The sequence below is a fragment of the Somniosus microcephalus genome, unplaced genomic scaffold (genome assembly GCF_052327205.1).
Source record: "Somniosus microcephalus isolate GS21.2 unplaced genomic scaffold, FLI_Smic_1.0 unresolved_chr7, whole genome shotgun sequence".
Lineage (NCBI taxonomy): Eukaryota > Metazoa > Chordata > Chondrichthyes > Squaliformes > Somniosidae > Somniosus > Somniosus microcephalus.
In genome coordinates this window covers 27,091,307-27,109,239 of record NW_028225185.1, presented here as the reverse complement: position 1 = coordinate 27,109,239, position 17,933 = coordinate 27,091,307, and the positions used below count along the sequence as shown (strand labels likewise).

The 17,933-nt window shown below is 51.8% G+C and overlaps 2 protein-coding genes across 2 annotated transcripts in view; both read left to right on the top strand.

Moving 5' to 3' along the window:
* Nucleotides 1-17,933, top strand: part of LOC147086661 (uncharacterized) — a 730,919-nt gene that overhangs the window by 188,165 nt on the left and 524,821 nt on the right. The gene's annotated exons all lie outside the window — the stretch shown is intronic.
* On the top strand, nt 7-17,593 carry LOC147086668 (3-hydroxyacyl-CoA dehydrogenase type-2-like). The gene is made up of 5 exons (XM_085978293.1): nt 7-31; nt 1,348-1,512; nt 3,643-3,807; nt 14,662-14,790; nt 17,405-17,593. Exons 1-5 carry the CDS (start codon nt 8-10, stop codon nt 17,591-17,593), a joined length of 672 nt encoding a protein of 223 aa, XP_085834419.1. The 5' UTR covers nt 7.

Below are 17,933 nucleotides of genomic sequence, written 5' to 3'. Positions count from 1 at the left end.
CCGGGAGATGGCGGCTGTGCGGTCGGTGTCGGTGAGGAGAGAAGTCCGGGGACATTGGGGGAGAAAAACCCCTAAAAATACCCCAAAAACCCCTAAACTCCCACCCCTGGGGGGAGGGCCAACAGAGGGCCACGGTCAGAGGTCAAAGACGAAGGTCATTCACTCTGGGAAGGTTATAGAGGGAAAAAAAATCCTTATTTTCAGCTGGAAGTTACTTCTTTGTTCCCCCCGCCCAACTCAGTCACTTTAAACCTGGCAATCCCCCCCCCTCCTCAGTCCGCGGCATTGGTACGGTCCAATGCACCCCTCCCCCCTCGGTCTGAGGCATTGGTACAGTCCAATTCCTCCCCCCTCGGTCTGAGGCATTGGTACGGTCCAATCCCCCCCCCTCGGTCTGAGGCATTGGTACGGTCCAATCCCCCCCCCCCCCCCCCCCCTGGTCCGAGGCATTGGTACGGTCCAATCCCCCCACCCCCCTCGGTCTAGGCATTGGTACGGTCCAATCCCCTTGGTCCATGGCATTGGTACGGTCCAATCCCCCCCTCCCCTTCTCGGCCCACGGCATTGGTACGGTTCAACCACCCCCACCCCTACCGGTCGATGGTCCCCCTGGTCGATCGGCCCGGTCGATGGCCCCCGCTGCCCTCGCCGGTCGATCGCCCCAGTATGGCCCCCCTGGTAGATTGTCCCAGTATGGCACCACCCCCCCCCCCCGCCGGTCGATCAGCCCGGTATGGCCCCTCTGGTCGATCCGCCCGGTATGGTCCCCCTGGTCGATCAGCCCGGTATGGCCCCTGCTCCCGTCGTCGGTCGATCACCCCAAAACACAGAAACATAGAAAAATTGGAGCAGGAGTCGGCCATTCGAGCCTGCTCCGCCATTCAATATGATCATGGCTGATCATCTATCTCAATACCATATTCCCGCTCTCTCCCCATACCCCTTGATGCCTTTTGTGTCTAGAAAGCTATCTCTCCTCCTTAAATATATTCAGTGACTTGGCCTCCACAGCCTTCTGTGGTAGAGAATTCCACAGGTTCACCACCCTCTGAGTGAAGACATTTCTCCTCATCTCAGTCCTAAATGTCCTACCCCGTATCCTGAGACTGATCCCTCGGTCTAGACCCCCCAGCCAGGGGAAACACCCTCCCAGTCTGTCTAGCCCTGTCAGAATTTTATATGTTTCAATGCGATCCCCTCTCATTCTTCTAAACCCCCACCCCGGTCGATTATCCCGGTACGGCCCCCACGGTGCAGTATTGTGAATGAAACGTGAATATCGACTGTCCTTATTCTCAGTGCTTTGATGTTTTTGTTTCTTCCCCTCCCCCCCCTTCCCTCCGGCAGGGTTTGGTGGGCCTGGTGACTGGCGGTGCCTCGGGGCTGGGCCGTGCCACCGCCGAGCGACTGGTGCAGCTAGGAGCCAGCGCCGTGATCCTGGACCTGCCTACCTCCGACGGGGCTAGCGTGGCCAAGGCTCTGGGCGAGAGGTGCGCCTTTGCACCTGCGAATGTAAGGACACCGAGGGGCGGGGGGGGAGGGTCACTCCGCAGGAATCGGGGGCAGATCATTACTACCGGAGTACAAGCAGCACACGGGAACAGGAGGAGGCCATTCAGCCCCTCGAGCCTGTTACATTAGGAACAGGAGTAGGCCTTTCAGCCCCTCGAGCCTGTTACATTAGGAACAGGAGGAGGCCGTTCAGCCCCTCGAGCCTGTTACATTAGGAACAGGAGGAGGCCCTTCAGCCCCTCGAGCCTGTTACATTAGGAACAGGAGGAGGCCGTTCAGCCCCTCGAGCCTGCTCCATTAGGAACAGGAGGATGCCGTTCAGCCCCTCGAGCCTGTTACATTAGGAACAGGAGGAGGCCATTCAGCCCCTCGAGCCTGTTACATTAGGAACAGGAGGAGGCCGTTCAGCTCCTCGAGCCTGTTACATTAGGAACAGGAGGAGGCCGTTCAGCCCCTCGAGCCTGTTACATTAGGAACAGGAGGAGGCCGTTCAGCCCCTCGAGCCTGTTACACAGGAACAGGAGGAGGCCATTCAGCCCCTCGAGCCTGTTACACGGGAACAGAAGGAGGCCATTCAGCCCCCTCGAGCCTCTTGCATTAGGAACAGGAGGAGGCCGTTCAGCCCCTCGAGCCTGTTACATTAGGAACAGGAGGAGGCCGTTCAGCCCCTCGAGCCTGTTACACAGGAACAGGAGGAGGCCATTCAGCCCCCTCGAGCCTGTTACATTAGGAACAGGAGGAGGCCGTTCAGCCCCCTCGAGCCTGTTACACAGGAACAGGACGAGGCCATTCAGCCCCCTCGAGCCTGTTACATTAGGAACAGGAGGAGGCTGTTCAGCCCCTCGAGCCTGTTACATTAGGAACAGGAGGAGGCCGTTCAGCCCCTCGAGCCTGTTACATTAGGAACAGGAGGAGGCCGTTCAGCCCCTCGAGCCTGTTACATTAGGAACAGGAGGAGGCCGTTCAGCCCCTCGAGCCTGTTACACAGGAACAGGAGGAGGCCATTCAGCCCCTCGAGCCTGTTACACGGGAACAGAAGGAGGCCATTCAGCCCCTCGAGCCTGTTACATTAGGAACAGGAGGAGGCCGTTCAGCCCCTCGAGCCTGTTACATTAGGAACAGGAGGAGGCCGTTGAGCCCCTCGAGCCTGTTACACAGGAACTATTGACCAGTAATGATTGACGGCAGAGGGCAGAGGTGGACGGACGCAGGGTGCAAAGACACTGCTCGTGTAAAGTGAATGTTCATTCTCAGTTCTGAAGGACGTGAAACAGTGTTGCATAGAGATGCCTCCTGGGGCCATGTACTGCCCCTCCGACAGTGCCTACTGGGGCCATTGCTAACATACATGTACCACTCCTCCGACAGTGCGGCGCTCCCTCAGTACCGCCCCTCCGACAGTGCGGCGCTCCCTCAGTACTGCCCCTCCGACAGTGCGGCGCTCCCTCAGTACCGCCCCTCCGACAGTGTTGCGCTCCCTCAGTACTGCCCCTCCGACAGTGCGGCGCTCCCTCAGTACCGCCCCTCCGACAGTGCGGCGCTCCCTCAGTACCGCCCCTCCGACAGTGCGGCGCTCCCTCAGTACTGCCCCTCCGACAGTGCGGCGCTCCCTCAGTACTGCCCCTCCGACAGTACGGCGCTCCCTCAGTACCGACCCTCTGACGGTGCGGCGCTCCCTCAGTACTGCCCCTCCGACAGTGCGGCGCTCCCTCAGTACTGCCCCTCCGACAGTGCGGCGCTCCCTCAGTACCGCTCCTCCCACAGTGCGGCGCTCCCTCAGTACCGCCCCTCTGACAGTGCGGCGCTCCCTCAGTACCGCCCCTCCGACAGTGCGGCGCTCCCTCAGTACCGCCCCTCCGACAGTGCGGCGCTCCCTCAGTACCGCCCCTCCGACAGTGCGGCACACCCTCAGTACTGCCCCTCTGACAGTGCGGCGCTCCCTCAGTACTGCACTGGTAGTGTCGGCCTAGACTTGAACCCACAACCTTCTGACTCAGGCGAGGGTGCTGACCACTGAGCCACAGCTGACACGGGAATGTGAGGGGTTAAAACGCCCAAAGAGTTACGGGCACTGGGTTTAGCGATGGACCAAGCTTCTCGGCCTCACTCTCCTGCTTGTCTCCCTCTCAGGTCACCTCGGAGTCGGATGTCATGAGCGCTGTGGCCCTAGCGAGGGAGAAGTTCGGGCGCCTGGACATCGCGGTGAACTGCGCAGGGATCGCGGTGGCGGTGAAAACCTACAATTTCAAGAAGGATATCGCGCACAGTCTCGAGGACTTCCAGAGAGTGATCACCGTAAGAACTGACTGATCAGGAGAGTGGGATTAGACTGGGTGGGATATTAAAGGGTACGGGGAGTGAGGGGGAGAGTGGGATTAGACTGGGTGGGATATTAAAGGGTGCGGGGAGTGAGGGGGAGAGTGGGATTAGACTGGGTGGGATATTAAAGGGTACGGGGAGTGGGGGAGAGTGGGATTAGACTGGGTGGGATATTAAAGGGGGCGGGGAGTGAGGGGGAGAGTGGGATTAGACTGGGTGGGATATTAAAGGGTACGGGGAGTGAGGGGGAGAGTGGGATTAGACTGGGTGGGATATTAAAGGGTACGGGGAGTGAGGGGGAGAGTGGGATTAGACTGGGTGGGATATTAAAGGGTGAGGGGGAGAGTGGGATTAGACTGGGTGGGATATTAAAGGGTGTGGACAGTGAGGGGGAGAGTGGGATTAGACTGGGTGGGATATTAAAGGGTGCGGGGAGTGAGGGGGAGAGTGGGATTAGACTGGGTGGGATATTAAAGGGTGCGGGGAGTAAGAACATAAGAAATAGGAGCAGGAGTAGGCCAATTGGCCCCTCGAGCCTGCTCCGCCATTCAATAAGATCATGGCTGATCTGATCCTAACCGCCAATCCACTATGACAGGACTATCTCCTGAATCTAACAGCATTAGACACACGAAAACAGGAGCAGGATCAGGCTACACGGCCCCTGGGCCCGCTCCGCTACCCACAGGGCCGTGACCTATCCGAACCTAGACTCATGTCCAAATTCCTGCCCGCTCCCCGTAACCCTTAATTCCCTTTTCTACTAGGAAAGTGTCTATTTCTGTTTTAAATTTATTTAATGATGTAGCTTCGACAGCTTTTTGGGGCAGCATATTCCATGGACCTACCACCCTCTGAGTGAAGTAGTTCCTCCTCATCTCAGTTTTGAAAGAGCAGCCCCTTATTCTAAGACTATGCCCCCTAGTTCTAGTTTCACCCATCATCTGGAACATCCTCCCTGCATCCACCCGATCCAACCCCTTCATAATCTTATATGTTTCAATAAGATCGCCTCTCATTCTTCTGAACTCCAATGAGTAGAGTCCCAATCTACTCAACCTCTCCTCATATGTCCATCCCCTCATCCCCGGGATTAATCGAGTGAACCTTCTTTGTACTGACTCGAGAGCAAGTATGTCCTTTCTTAAGTATGGACACCAAAACTGTATGCAGTATTCCAGGTGCGGTCTCACCAATACCTTGTACAACTGAAGCAATACCTCCCTATTTTTATATTCTATCCCCCTAGCAATGAAAGCCAACATTCCATTGGCCTTCTTAATCACTTGCTGCACCTGCATACTAACCTTTTGAGTTTCGTGCACCAGGACCCCCAGATCCCTTTGTACTTCAGTACTTTCAAGTTTCTTGCCATTAAGATAATAACTTGCTCTACGATTTTTCCTGCCAAAGTGCATAACCTCACACTTTCCAGTATTGTATTCCATCTGCCAAATCTCTGCCCACTTACTTAGCCTGTCTATGTCCCCTTGCAGGTTTTTTATGTCCTCCTCACTCACTACTTTCCCTCCCATCTTAGTATCATCTGCAAACTTTGACGTGTTACACTCGGTCCCCTCCTCCAAATCGTTAATATAGATTGTAAAGAGTTGGGGACCCAGCACTGACCCCTGCGGAACACCACTGGTTACTGATTGCCAGTCTGAATATGAACCATTTATCCCAACTCTCTGCCTTCTGTTAGATAGCCAATCCTCTATCCATGCCAGAATATTACCCCCAATCCCGTGATTTTTTATCTTAAGCAATAATCTTTTGTGTGGCACCTTGTCAAATGCCTTTTGGAAGTCTAAATACACTACGTCCACTGGTTCACCTTTATCCACCCTATATGTTACTTCCTCAAAGAACTCCAGCAAATTTGTCAAACATGACTTCCCCTTCATAAAACCATGCTGACTTTGTCTTATTAAATTATGATTATCCAAATGTCCTGTTACTGTCTCCTTAATAATGGACTCCAAAATTTTACCTACCACAGATGTTAGGCTAACCGGTCTATAGTTTCCAGCCTTCTGTCTACTGCCCTTTTTAAATAAGGGTGTTACATTAGCAGTTTTCCAGTCTGCCGGGACCTTTGCTGAGTCCAGGGAGTTTTGGAAGATTATTACCAATGCATCCACAATCCCTACAGCCACTTCCCTCAAAACCCTGGGATGTAAGCCATCAGGTCCAGGTGATTTATCCGCCTTGAGTCCCATTATTTTACCAAGTACTACTTCCTTAGTGATTTTGATCGTATTTAGCTCCTCCCCCCCTATAGCCCCCTGCTTGTCAAGTGTTGGGATATTCTTGGTGTCCTCCACTGTAAAGACTGATACAAAATATTCATTCAGTGTTTTTGCCATCTCCATATTTCCCACCATTAATTTCCCGGTCTCATCCTCTAAGGGACCAACATTTACTTTAGCCACCCTTTTTCTTTTTATATAACTATAAAAACTCTTACTATCTGTCTTTATATTTTTTGCTAATTTACTTTCATAATGTATCTTCCCTTTCTTAATCAATCTTTTTGTTATTTTTTGCTGTCTTTTAAAGTTTTCCCAATCCTCTATCCTCCCACTAGATTTGGCTACCTTATATGCCGTTGTTTTTAGTCGAATACTATCCTTAATTTCTTTACTTAGCCACGGATGGCTGTCTTTTCTTTTACACCCTTTTTTTCTCAGTGGAATATACCTTTTTTGGAATTTGTAAAATAACTCCTTAAATGTACACCACTGATCATGTATCGTCTTATCCTTTAACCTATTTTCCCAATCCACTTTACTCAATTCCGCTCTCATACCTTCATAGTCTCCTTTATTCAAGCTTAGCACGCTTGTTTGAGATACAGCCTCCTCACCCTCTAACTGAATATGGAATTCAACCATGTTATGGTCACTCATTCCAAGGGGATCCTTTACTAGGACATTTTTAATTAATCCTGTCTCGTTACACAGGACCAGATCTAAGGTTGCTTGCCCCCTGGTTGGTTCAGTTACATACTGCTCAAGAAACCCATCCCTAATACACTCAATGAACTCATCCTCAAGGCAGCCCTGCCCAATTTGATTCGTCCAATTTATATGATAGTTAAAATCCCCCATAATTATAGATGTTCCCTTATTACAAGCCTCAACTATTTCCTGATTGATACTCCGTCCAACCGAGTTGCGACTGTTCGGAGGCCTATATACTACACCCACTAGTGTTTTTTTCCCCTTATTATTCCTTATCTCCACCCAAACTGTTTCATTATCCTGATCCTTTGACCCAATATCATTTCTCTGTATTACAGTGATTCCTTCCTTTATTAACATAGCCAGCCCACCTCCCCTTCCTTCCTGCCTGTCCTTCCTGATTGTTAAATAACCTGGTATGTTTAATTCCCAGGCATTGTCACCCTGCAGCCATGTTTCTGTAATGGCCACAAGATCATACCCATATGTAGCTATTTGTGCCTTTAACTCGTCTATTTTGTTACGAATGCTACGTGCATTCAGATAGAGAACTTTCAAATATGTTTTGTGACACTTAGTTCCTGCTATTGCCCTTTTTATTACTTTACCTTTTACTCCACACCTTCTACCCCTTCCTGACACGCTCTGGTTTTTAATTTCCCCACTGCTACCTAAGTCTATGACCTTCTCTGTTGTCATTTGTATTATTTGCTCTCTGGGAACCTCCCCCCCACGAGTTAGTTTAAAGCCCTCTTTAACTGAGGGGGGAGAGTGGGATTAGACTGGGTGGGATATTAAAGGGTACGGGGAGTGAGGGTGAGAGTGGGATTAGACTGGGTGGGATATTAAAGGGTGCGGGGAGTGAGGGGGAGGGTAGGATTAGACTGGGTGGGATATTAAAGGGTGCGGGGAGTGAGGGGGAGAGTGGGATTAGACTGGGTGGGATATTAAAGGGTACGGGGAGTGGGGGAGAGTGGGATTAGACTGGGTGGGATATTAAAGGGTATGGGGAGTGAGGGGGAGAGTGGGATTAGACTGGGTGGGATATTAAAGGGTACGGGGAGTGAGGGGGAGAGTGGGATTAGACTGGGTGGGATATTAAAGGGTGCGGGGAGTGAGGGGGAGAGTGGGATTAGACTGGGTGGGATATTAAAGGGTGCGGGGAGTGAGGGGAGAGTGGGATTAGACTGGGTGGGATATTAAAGGGTGCGGGGAGTGAGGGGGAGAGTGGGATTAGACTGGGTGGGATATTAAAGGGTACGGGGAGTGAGGGGGAGCGTGGGATTAGACTGGGTGGGATATTAAAGGGTGCGGGGAGTGAGGGGGAGAGTGGGATTAGACTGGGTGGGATATTAAAGGGTGCGGGGAGTGAGGGGGAGAGTGGGATTAGACTGGGTGGGATATTAAAGGGTGTGCGGAGTGAGGGGGAGAGTGGGATTAGACTGGGTGGGATATTAAAGGGTATGGGGAGTGAGGGGGAGAGTGGGATTAGACTGGGTGGGATATTAAAGGGTATGGGGAGTGAGGGGGAGAGTGGGATTAGACTGGGTGGGATATTAAAGGGTACGGGGAGTGAGGGGGAGAGTGGGATTAGACTGGGTGGGATATTAAAGGGTGCGGGGAGTGAGGGGTAGAGTGGGATTAGACTGGGTGGGATATTAAAGGGTGCGGGGAGTGAGGGGTAGAGTGGGATTAGACTGGGTGGGATATTAAAGGGTGCGGGGAGTGAGGGGGAGAGTGGGATTAGACTGGGTGGGATATTAAAGGGTGCGGGGAGAGTGGGATTAGACTGGGTGGGATATTAAAGGGTACGGGGAGTGAGGGGGAGAGTGGGATTAGACTGGGTGGGATATTAAAGGGTGCGGGGAGTGAGGGGGAGAGTGGGATTAGACTGGGTGGGATATTAAAGGGTGCGGGGAGTGAGGGGGAGAGTGGGATTAGACTGGGTGGGATATTAAAGGGTACGGGGAGTGGGGGAGAGTGGGATTAGACTGGGTGGGATATTAAAGGGGGCGGGGAGTGAGGGGGAGAGTGGGATTAGACTGGGTGGGATATTAAAGGGTACGGGGAGTGAGGGGGAGAGTGGGATTAGACTGGGTGGGATATTAAAGGGTACGGGGAGTGAGGGGGAGAGTGGGATTAGACTGGGTGGGATATTAAAGGGTACGGGGAGTGAGGGGGAGAGTGGGATTAGACTGGGTGGGATATTAAAGGGTGAGGGGGAGAGTGGGATTAGACTGGGTGGGATATTAAAGGGTGTGGACAGTGAGGGGGAGAGTGGGATTAGACTGGGTGGGATATTAAAGGGTGCGGGGAGTGAGGGGGAGAGTGGGATTAGACTGGGTGGGATATTAAAGGGTGCGGGGAGTAAGAACATAAGAAATAGGAGCAGGAGTAGGCCAATTGGCCCCTCGAGCCTGCTCCGCCATTCAATAAGATCATGGCTGATCTGATCCTAACCGCCAATCCACTATGACAGGACTATCTCCTGAATCTAACAGCATTAGACACACGAAAACAGGAGCAGGATCAGGCTACACGGCCCCTGGGCCCGCTCCGCTACCCACAGGGCCGTGACCTATCCGAACCTAGACTCATGTCCAAATTCCTGCCCGCTCCCCGTAACCCTTAATTCCCTTTTCTACTAGGAAAGTGTCTATTTCTGTTTTAAATTTATTTAATGATGTAGCTTCGACAGCTTTTTGGGGCAGCATATTCCATGGACCTACCACCCTCTGAGTGAAGTAGTTCCTCCTCATCTCAGTTTTGAAAGAGCAGCCCCTTATTCTAAGACTATGCCCCCTAGTTCTAGTTTCACCCATCATCTGGAACATCCTCCCTGCATCCACCCGATCCAACCCCTTCATAATCTTATATGTTTCAATAAGATCGCCTCTCATTCTTCTGAACTCCAATGAGTAGAGTCCCAATCTACTCAACCTCTCCTCATATGTCCATCCCCTCATCCCCGGGATTAATCGAGTGAACCTTCTTTGTACTGACTCGAGAGCAAGTATGTCCTTTCTTAAGTATGGACACCAAAACTGTATGCAGTATTCCAGGTGCGGTCTCACCAATACCTTGTACAACTGAAGCAATACCTCCCTATTTTTATATTCTATCCCCCTAGCAATGAAAGCCAACATTCCATTGGCCTTCTTAATCACTTGCTGCACCTGCATACTAACCTTTTGAGTTTCGTGCACCAGGACCCCCAGATCCCTTTGTACTTCAGTACTTTCAAGTTTCTTGCCATTAAGATAATAACTTGCTCTACGATTTTTCCTGCCAAAGTGCATAACCTCACACTTTCCAGTATTGTATTCCATCTGCCAAATCTCTGCCCACTTACTTAGCCTGTCTATGTCCCCTTGCAGGTTTTTTATGTCCTCCTCACTCACTACTTTCCCTCCCATCTTAGTATCATCTGCAAACTTTGACGTGTTACACTCGGTCCCCTCCTCCAAATCGTTAATATAGATTGTAAAGAGTTGGGGACCCAGCACTGACCCCTGCGGAACACCACTGGTTACTGATTGCCAGTCTGAATATGAACCATTTATCCCAACTCTCTGCCTTCTGTTAGATAGCCAATCCTCTATCCATGCCAGAATATTACCCCCAATCCCGTGATTTTTTATCTTAAGCAATAATCTTTTGTGTGGCACCTTGTCAAATGCCTTTTGGAAGTCTAAATACACTACGTCCACTGGTTCACCTTTATCCACCCTATATGTTACTTCCTCAAAGAACTCCAGCAAATTTGTCAAACATGACTTCCCCTTCATAAAACCATGCTGACTTTGTCTTATTAAATTATGATTATCCAAATGTCCTGTTACTGTCTCCTTAATAATGGACTCCAAAATTTTACCTACCACAGATGTTAGGCTAACCGGTCTATAGTTTCCAGCCTTCTGTCTACTGCCCTTTTTAAATAAGGGTGTTACATTAGCAGTTTTCCAGTCTGCCGGGACCTTTGCTGAGTCCAGGGAGTTTTGGAAGATTATTACCAATGCATCCACAATCCCTACAGCCACTTCCCTCAAAACCCTGGGATGTAAGCCATCAGGTCCAGGTGATTTATCCGCCTTGAGTCCCATTATTTTACCAAGTACTACTTCCTTAGTGATTTTGATCGTATTTAGCTCCTCCCCCCCTATAGCCCCCTGCTTGTCAAGTGTTGGGATATTCTTGGTGTCCTCCACTGTAAAGACTGATACAAAATATTCATTCAGTGTTTTTGCCATCTCCATATTTCCCACCATTAATTTCCCGGTCTCATCCTCTAAGGGACCAACATTTACTTTAGCCACCCTTTTTCTTTTTATATAACTATAAAAACTCTTACTATCTGTCTTTATATTTTTTGCTAATTTACTTTCATAATGTATCTTCCCTTTCTTAATCAATCTTTTTGTTATTTTTTGCTGTCTTTTAAAGTTTTCCCAATCCTCTATCCTCCCACTAGATTTGGCTACCTTATATGCCGTTGTTTTTAGTCGAATACTATCCTTAATTTCTTTACTTAGCCACGGATGGCTGTCTTTTCTTTTACACCCTTTTTTTCTCAGTGGAATATACTTTTTTTGGAATTTGTAAAATAACTCCTTAAATGTACACCACTGATCATGTATCGTCTTATCCTTTAACCTATTTTCCCAATCCACTTTACTCAATTCCGCTCTCATACCTTCATAGTCTCCTTTATTCAAGCTTAGCACGCTTGTTTGAGATACAGCCTCCTCACCCTCTAACTGAATATGGAATTCAACCATGTTATGGTCACTCATTCCAAGGGGATCCTTTACTAGGACATTTTTAATTAATCCTGTCTCGTTACACAGGACCAGATCTAAGGTTGCTTGCCCCCTGGTTGGTTCAGTTACATACTGCTCAAGAAACCCATCCCTAATACACTCAATGAACTCATCCTCAAGGCAGCCCTGCCCAATTTGATTCGTCCAATTTATATGATAGTTAAAATCCCCCATAATTATAGATGTTCCCTTATTACAAGCCTCAACTATTTCCTGATTGATACTCCGTCCAACCGAGTTGCGACTGTTCGGAGGCCTATATACTACACCCACTAGTGCTTTTTTCCCCTTATTATTCCTTATCTCCACCCAAACTGTTTCATTATCCTGATCCTTTGACCCAATATCATTTCTCTGTATTACAGTGATTCCTTCCTTTATTAACATAGCCAGCCCACCTCCCCTTCCTTCCTGCCTGTCCTTCCTGATTGTTAAATAACCTGGTATGTTTAATTCCCAGGCATTGTCACCCTGCAGCCATGTTTCTGTAATGGCCACAAGATCATACCCATATGTAGCTATTTGTGCCTTTAACTCGTCTATTTTGTTACGAATGCTACGTGCATTCAGATAGAGAACTTTCAAATATGTTTTGTGACACTTAGTTCCTGCTATTGCCCTTTTTATTACTTTACCTTTTACTCCACACCTTCTACCCCTTCCTGACACGCTCTGGTTTTTAATTTCCCCACTGCTACCTAAGTCTATGACCTTCTCTGTTGTCATTTGTATTATTTGCTCTCTGGGAAACTCCCCCCCACGAGTTAGTTTAAAGCCCTCTTTAACTGAGGGGGGAGAGTGGGATTAGACTGGGTGGGATATTAAAGGGTACGGGGAGTGAGGGTGAGAGTGGGATTAGACTGGGTGGGATATTAAAGGGTGCGGGGAGTGAGGGGGAGGGTAGGATTAGACTGGGTGGGATATTAAAGGGTGCGGGGAGTGAGGGGGAGAGTGGGATTAGACTGGGTGGGATATTAAAGGGTGCGGTGAGTGAGGGGGGAGAGTGGGATTAGACTGGGTGGGATATTAAAGGGTACGGGGAGTGAGGGGGAGAGTGGGATTAGACTGGGTGGAATATTAAAGGGTACGGGGAGCGAGGGGAGGGTGGGATTAGACTGGGTGGGATATTAAAGGGTGCGGGGAGTGAGGGGGAGAGTGGGATTAGACTGGGTGGGATATTAAAGGGTACGGGGAGTGAGGGGGAGAGTGGGATTAGACTGGGTGGGATATTAAAGGGTGCGGGGAGTGTGGGATTAGACTGGGTGGGATATTAAAGGGTGCAGGGAGTGAGGGGGAGAGTGGGATTAGACTGGGTGGGATATTAAAGGGTACGGGGAGTGAGGGGGAGAGTGGGATTAGACTGGGTGGGATATTAAAGGGTACGGGGAGTGAGGGGGAGAGTGGGATTAGACTGGGTGGGATATTAAAGGGTATGGGGAGTGAGGGGGAGAGTGGGATTAGACTGGGTGGGATATTAAAGGGTACGGGGAGTGAGGGGGAGAGTGGGATTAGACTGGGTGGGATATTAAAGGGTGCGGGGAGTGAGGGGGAGAGTGGGATTAGACTGGGTGGGATATTAAAGGGTGCGGGGAGTGAGGGGAGAGTGGGATTAGACTGGGTGGGATATTAAAGGGTGCGGGGAGTGAGGGGGAGAGTGGGATTAGACTGGGTGGGATATTAAAGGGTACGGGGAGTGAGGGGGAGCGTGGGATTAGACTGGGTGGGATATTAAAGGGTGCGGGGAGTGAGGGGGAGAGTGGGATTAGACTGGGTGGGATATTAAAGGGTGCGGGGAGTGAGGGGAGAGTGGGATTAGACTGGGTGGGATATTAAAGGGTGCGGGGAGTGAGGGGGAGAGTGGGATTAGACGGTGGGATATTGAAGGGTGCGGGGAGTGAGGGGGAGAGTGGGATTAGACTGGGTGGGATATTAAAGGGTGCGGGGAGTGAGGGGAGAGTGGGATTAGACTGGGTGGGATATTAAAGGGTGAGGGGGAGAGTGGGATTAGACTGGGTGCGATATTAAAGGGTACTGGGAGTGAGGGGGAGAGTGGGATTAGACTGGGTGGGATATTAAAGGGTACTGGGAGTGAGGAGGAGAGTGGGATTAGACTGGGTGGGATATTAAAGGGTGCGGGGAGTGAGGGGGAGAGTGGGATTAGACTGGGTGGGATATTAAAGGGTACGGGGAGTGAGGGGGAGAGTGGGATTAGACTGGGTGGGATATTAAAGGGTGCGGGGAGTGAGGGGGAGAGTGGGATTAGACTGGGTGGGATATTAAAGGGTACGGGGAGTGGGGGAGAGTGGGATTAGACTGGGTGGGATATTAAAGGGTACGGGGAGTGAGTGGGAGAGTGGGATTAGACTGGGTGGGATATTAAAGGGTGCGGGGAGTGAGGGGGAGAGTGGGATTAGACTGGGTGGGATATTAAAGGGTACGGGGAGTGAGGGGGAGAGTGGGATTAGACTGGGTGCGATATTAAAGGGTGCGGGGAGCGAGGGGAGAGTGGGATTAGACTGGGTGGGATATTAAAGGGTACAGGGAGTGAGGGGGAGAGTGGGATTAGACTGGGTGGGATATTAAAGGGTACAGGGAGTGAGGGGGAGAGTGGGATTAGACTGGGTGGGATATTAAAGGGTACAGGGAGTGAGGGGGAGAGTGGGATTAGACTGGGTGCGATATTAAAGGGTGCGGGGAGTGAGGGGGAGAGTGGGATTAGACTGGGTGGGATATTAAAGGGTGCGGGGAGTGTGGGATTAGACTGGGTGGGATATTAAAGGGTGCGGGGAGTGTGGGATTAGACTGGGTGGGTTATTGAAGGGTACGGGGAGTGTGGGATTAGACTGGGTGGGATATTAAAGGGTGAGGGGGAGAGTGGGATTAGACTGGGTGGGATATTAAAGGGTGCGGGGAGTGTGGGATTAGACTGGGTGGGTTATTGAAGGGTACGGGGAGGGAGATTAGAAGAGGTAGGTGATGTAGAGAAAAACTCGATGGGCCAGTCAAGCCGTTTCATTTTCGGATTCTTCCCCGATCCCTCCCAGGTGAACATCGCGGGGACCTTTAACGTGATCCGGCTGGCGGCGGGTGAGATGGGAAAGAACGAGCCCGATGCGGATGGTCAAAGGGGCGTGATCATCAACACCGCCAGTGTGGCTGCCTATGAGGGACAGGTCGGTACCCGAACGAGCAGCTGCCCGCTCCCCCCCAGTCCCGGCTGCGATCCTTTCCATCAGTGGGGACTTCGTTGAAACCCCGGGATTGGCGGGTGTGGGTGGGCGGAGAGAAACCCACAGCCGATAGGGAATGCTCGAGACCTCCCACGTTCCCACTCCCGGCTGGGCTGTGAGCCCGCTGCAGCTAACATGGCTTCAGCACAGCGCGCCGATGTCCAGGGGTCCCTGGCAGGAGAGAATCAGATAGTTGGTATTATAAATTGTATGACATTAAGTTAAAGGAAAAACACTTCCATTTCTCCAGCACCTTTCACCACCTCAGGACGTCCCAAATTGCCTCACAGCCAATGAAGGACTTTTTGAAGTGTGGTCACTGTTGTAATGTAGGAAACGCGGCAGGCCAATTTGCGCACAGCAAGCTCCCACAAAAATAGCAATGTGATAATGACCAGATCATCAGTTTTAGTGATGTTGGTTGAGGGATAAACAATGGCCCAAAAGTGGCCGTGTGATCTTTTACGTCCACCTGAGACGGCAGACGGGGCCTCGGTTTAACGTCTCGTCCAAAAGACAGCACCTCCGACAGAGCGGCGCTCCCTCAGTACCGCCCCATCGACAGTGCGGCGCTCCCTCAGTACCGCCCCTCCGACAGTGCGGCGCTCCCTCAGTCCTGCCCCTCCGGCAGTGTGGCACTCGCTCTGTACCGCCCCTCCGACAGTGCGGCGCTCCCTCTGTACCGCCCCTCCGACAGTGCGGCACTCCCTCAGTACCGCCCCTCCGACAGTGCGGCGCTCCCTCAGTACCGCCCCTCCGACAGTGCGGCGCACCCTCAGTACCGCCCCTCCGACAGTGCGGTGCTCCCTCAGTACCGCCCCTCCGACAGTGCGGCGCTCCCTCAGTACTGCCACTCCGACAGTGCGGCGCTCCCTCAGGACTGCCACTCCGACAGTGCGGCGCTCCCTCAGTACCGCCCCTCCGACAGTGCGCGGCTCCCTCAGTACCGCCCCTCCGACAGTGTGGCGCTCCCTCAGTACTGCCCCTCTGACAGTGCGGCACTCCCTCAGTACCGCCCCTCCGACAGTGCGGCGCTCCCTCAGTACCGCCCCTCTGACAGTGCGGCGCTCGCTCAGTACCGCCCCTCCGACAGTGCGGCGCTCCCTCAGTACCGCCCCTCCGACAGTGCGGCGCTCCCTCAGTACCGCCCCTCTGACAGTGCGGCGCTCCCTCAGGTGGACGTAAAAGATGCCATGGCCACTATTTCATAGAAGCACAGGCGAGTTCTCCCCAGTGTCTGGTCATTTATCACATTGCTGTTTGTGGGAGCTTGCTGTGCGCAAATTGGCTGCCGGGTTTCCTACATTATAACAGCGACCGCACTTCAAAAAGTCCTTCATTGGCTGTGAAGTGCTTTGGGACGTCCTGAGGTGGTGAAAGTCTTTCTTATTTCTTTTTACCTTCTGTATGATGCGATCTCCGGTCCAGCTCCTCTCGAAGGGGTGCCGAGAGCAACACATTCCAGAGGTTCGCTACACTCTGGGAATAGCTGGCTAACCGTGTGCGTACAGGATACGCTGCTGTTCTTTATGTTCTTATTATAACCTTGTACAGTCTGACCCGGGGCGACTGAGAGGGCGGAGAGAGGTTTTGTGCCTCTGAGTTTTTGACGTCGATCTTAGTGACACTACATTTTTTAAAAATTCATGTTCGGGATGTGGGCGTCGCTGGCAAGGCCCAGCATTTATTGCCCATCCCTAATCGCCCTCGAGAAGGTGGTGGTGAGCCGCCTTCTTGAACCGCTGCAGTCCCGTGTGGTGAAGGTGCTCCCACAGCGCTGTTAGGGAGGGAGTTCCAGGATTTTGACCCAGCGACGATGAAGGAACGGCCGATATATTTCCAAGTCAGGATGGTGTGTGACTCGGAGGGGAACTTGGAGGTGGTGGTGTTCCCATGCGCCTGCTGCCCTTGTCCTTCTAGGCGGAAGAGGTCGCGGGTTTGGGAGGTGCTGCCGAAGAAGCCTTGGCGAGTTGCTGCAGTGCATCTTGTCGATGGTACACACTGCAGCCACTGTGCGCCGGTGGTGGAGGGAGTGAATGTTTAAGGTGGTGGACGAGGTGCCGATCAAGCGGGCTGCTTTGTCCTGGATGGTGTCGAGCTTCTTGAGTGTTGTTGGAGCTGCACTCATCCAGGCAAGTGGAGAGTATTCCATCACACTCCTGACTTGTGCCTTGTAGATGGTGGAAAGGCTTTGGGGAGTCAGGAGGTGAGACACTCGCCGCAGAATACCCAGACTCTGACCTGCTCTTTTAGCCACAGTATTTATGTGGCTGGTCCAGTTAAGTTTCTGGTCAATGGTGACCCCCAGGATATTGACGGTGGGGGATTCGGCGATGGTAATGTCGTTGCCTGCAATGGGTTATATTAAGCAGTTGCCTTGATCTTTCCTGGTCCTTGAACCTGCGATGAGGTGAAGGATAGCGAGCTTCCAGAACTCCTCACCGGCGCACTAAGGGTTAGCGTCGGAAATGTTGGCCGCTCGTTTTACTTCCGCACCGATCTCTGGTATAAATAGCTTTTTTATTTTATTTCCCTCCCTCCCTCAACTGAACTGCAGGTGGGCCAGGCAGCGTACTCCGCTTCCAAAGGTGGCATTGTGGCAATGACCCTCCCCATCGCTCGGGACCTGGCACCACAGGGCATCAGGGTGGTCACCATCGCGCCAGGTATGCCCCGTGCAGAACGGGAGAGGGAGCTCAGAGAAAGGGGAGGGGGGCGAGCGGAATTAGACTGGGTGGGATATTAAAGGGTGCAGGGAGTGAGGGGGCGAGTGGGATTAGACTGGGTGGGATATTAAAGGGTGCGGGGAGTGAGGGGGCGAGTGGGATTAGACTGGGTGGGATATTAAAGGGTGCGGGGAGTGAGGGGGAGAGTGGGATTAGACTGGGTGGGATATTAAAGGGTGCGGGGAGTGAGGGGGAGAGTGGGATTAGACTGGGTGGGATATTAAAGGGTGCGGGGAGTGAGGGGGAGAGTGGGATTAGACTGGGTGGGATATTAAAGGGTACGGGGAGTGAGGGGGAGAGTGGGATTAGACTGGGTGGGATATTAAAGGGTGCGGGGAGTGAGGGGGGAGAGTGGGATTA